General features: G+C 37.7%; 1 protein-coding gene across 8 annotated transcripts in view; it reads left to right on the top strand.

Annotated features, from left to right (window-relative positions):
- The window catches only part of rrbp1a (ribosome binding protein 1a), a 14,733-nt gene extending 12,866 nt beyond the window's left edge, over window positions 1-1,867 (top strand). For all 8 annotated transcript variants that reach the window (XM_032542097.1, XM_032542100.1, XM_032542094.1 and 5 more), the window contains 2 exons: window positions 1,103-1,246; window positions 1,347-1,867. In XM_032542097.1, the coding sequence (XP_032397988.1) occupies window positions 1,103-1,246; window positions 1,347-1,385 (183 nt within the window). In that variant the 3' untranslated portion in view covers window positions 1,386-1,867. The remainder of the gene's footprint in view (window positions 1-1,102; window positions 1,247-1,346) is intronic.

The following is a 1,867-nucleotide window of genomic DNA, read 5'->3' as shown; positions in this document are numbered from 1 at the left end:
TTTGTCTGTCCTGGAATTTTCTGAGTCTCATAACCTGCAGAGTATCTCAGAGAGAGACGGGCGGTCCTGCTCCTAACAGGAACACACACATCAGCTTCATGGTTTTAACACTGGGATTCAAAATTGATTTGAAGTTGTCCTGTCTTTGAACAAAGCTTTTTGTTTTTCCTCCAGCAGGAAGTCTCTAAACCTCTCACCCTCACTCATTTTAAGGAGGCTCAAGTATTCACTATTAATAATAATTAACCACAAATTTGAGCAATAAAAAGGAAAAAACTCAGCTCATTCTTATTATTTTGCTTATTATTGCAGGTTATTTTAATATTATTGAGCAGTTTTTAGTTCTAAATGTCCTTTCTCAAATCTGTTTTTACCTCACATAATTGTTCACTATAACATATATATTATATTTCATAACACATCTTGGCTGTTGCAGCAGTCTTAATGAATGAATGACTGACTGACTTTGTCATGATTAACAGATAAAGACTTTCTGGTGAAAATTGGCAAAAGGAAATAGAAAGATCCTTTGGAAAATAGCACTGTAAAATACAACCGACTTTGGAAATTCTTTTTTTTTTTTTTTAAATGACCTGCAATAAACTCTTATTGTGGAACAAAAGAAGTTACATTTAAAGGCCCGGTGTGTAATGTGTTTAGTTGTTTGTTTATTATCAAAATCAGTGTTGCCCATTCACAAACTTATCTTTTTTCATAAATATTTACCACCGCCATCAATTCCAAGTATTCCTTTTTAACATGGAGGACCACACGTATTCAAAATCCAAATTTCAGGAACAGGAGTCTTCTTCTTTTCTTTGCCCAGGAAAAGAAAAAGGATGTTGAAAAGAGCAAGAGACCAGAGTTTTGAAGCGTGAAGGCTACCGTAGTTTTAATACATACTTTGAACTTCGTGTTGCGAGACTTGATTGCAGTATATGATCTCAACGCTAGATGGGAGAAATTCCTACACTTTTAATAATAACAAGCTGTGTTTAAAAAGGTTACTAAATTATTTCTCAATTTTATGATCCCATGATGTCACCTGTATTCATTCCATGTCTCCGAGTAACATTTGCATCTGCTGTATTTGCTTGAACAGGAGCGCCTGGAGAAGGAGAAGAAGCTGTCCAAAGACCTGGGCCAGGCAGCCACCAAGCTTCAGCAGCTTCTCAAAGCCACTCAGGAGCAGCTGACCAAAGAGAGAGACACGGTGAGAACACTACAGGAGCACCTGGAGGTCAAGGTGAGGCAACTGGCACCCTAGGACTACACATACTCACTCATAAAGTCAAGTTGTTTTGGTACACTTTTGACAATTTTGACACTACGTTTCTGTTTTCAAGGGAGAATACGTGGAGCTTAAGGAAGGAACGTCCGTCTGAAAGGAAGTTCACTGCAGACACTACAAAAAACTGCCAAATATGCCTTATGATTACCATAGTTATGCATTCCAAAACAATGTCATTCTCGTACTGTAGATTATTGCATTTGTTGCACCTGTAGGAATCAAACGTTTGATATTATGAGCAGTAAGATAAGAGGAGATGATCCTGCTACAATCTTTAATGAAACCCACAATCCATCAACGATTCTGGCTATGTCAGAAGTTATTTATCCCCCTTGCCTTATATTCCAGTCATTTCCCCGTAGTTCAGTGTTAAAAAGGGAAACCGATTGTACGTCAAATGTACATCAGCCTGTGCAATTACTTTGTATGTCTTTTCTATGTGGTTGAATGATGGGACCATTTTATGGTTCAGTGTTTCATTACCTTTAGGGCCTGCTTTCCTCTGTAGCTGGCTGCCAATTACACACGTCAAATTTGTATGAATGAATAAACTACAGTGTAGCTCTCTGTATAAGT

This window comes from Etheostoma spectabile, chromosome 17, assembly GCF_008692095.1.
Source record: "Etheostoma spectabile isolate EspeVRDwgs_2016 chromosome 17, UIUC_Espe_1.0, whole genome shotgun sequence".
Lineage (NCBI taxonomy): Eukaryota > Metazoa > Chordata > Actinopteri > Perciformes > Percidae > Etheostoma > Etheostoma spectabile.
The sequence above is the reverse complement of the archived record's forward strand: the minus strand, read 5'-3'. Positions and strand labels throughout refer to the sequence as shown.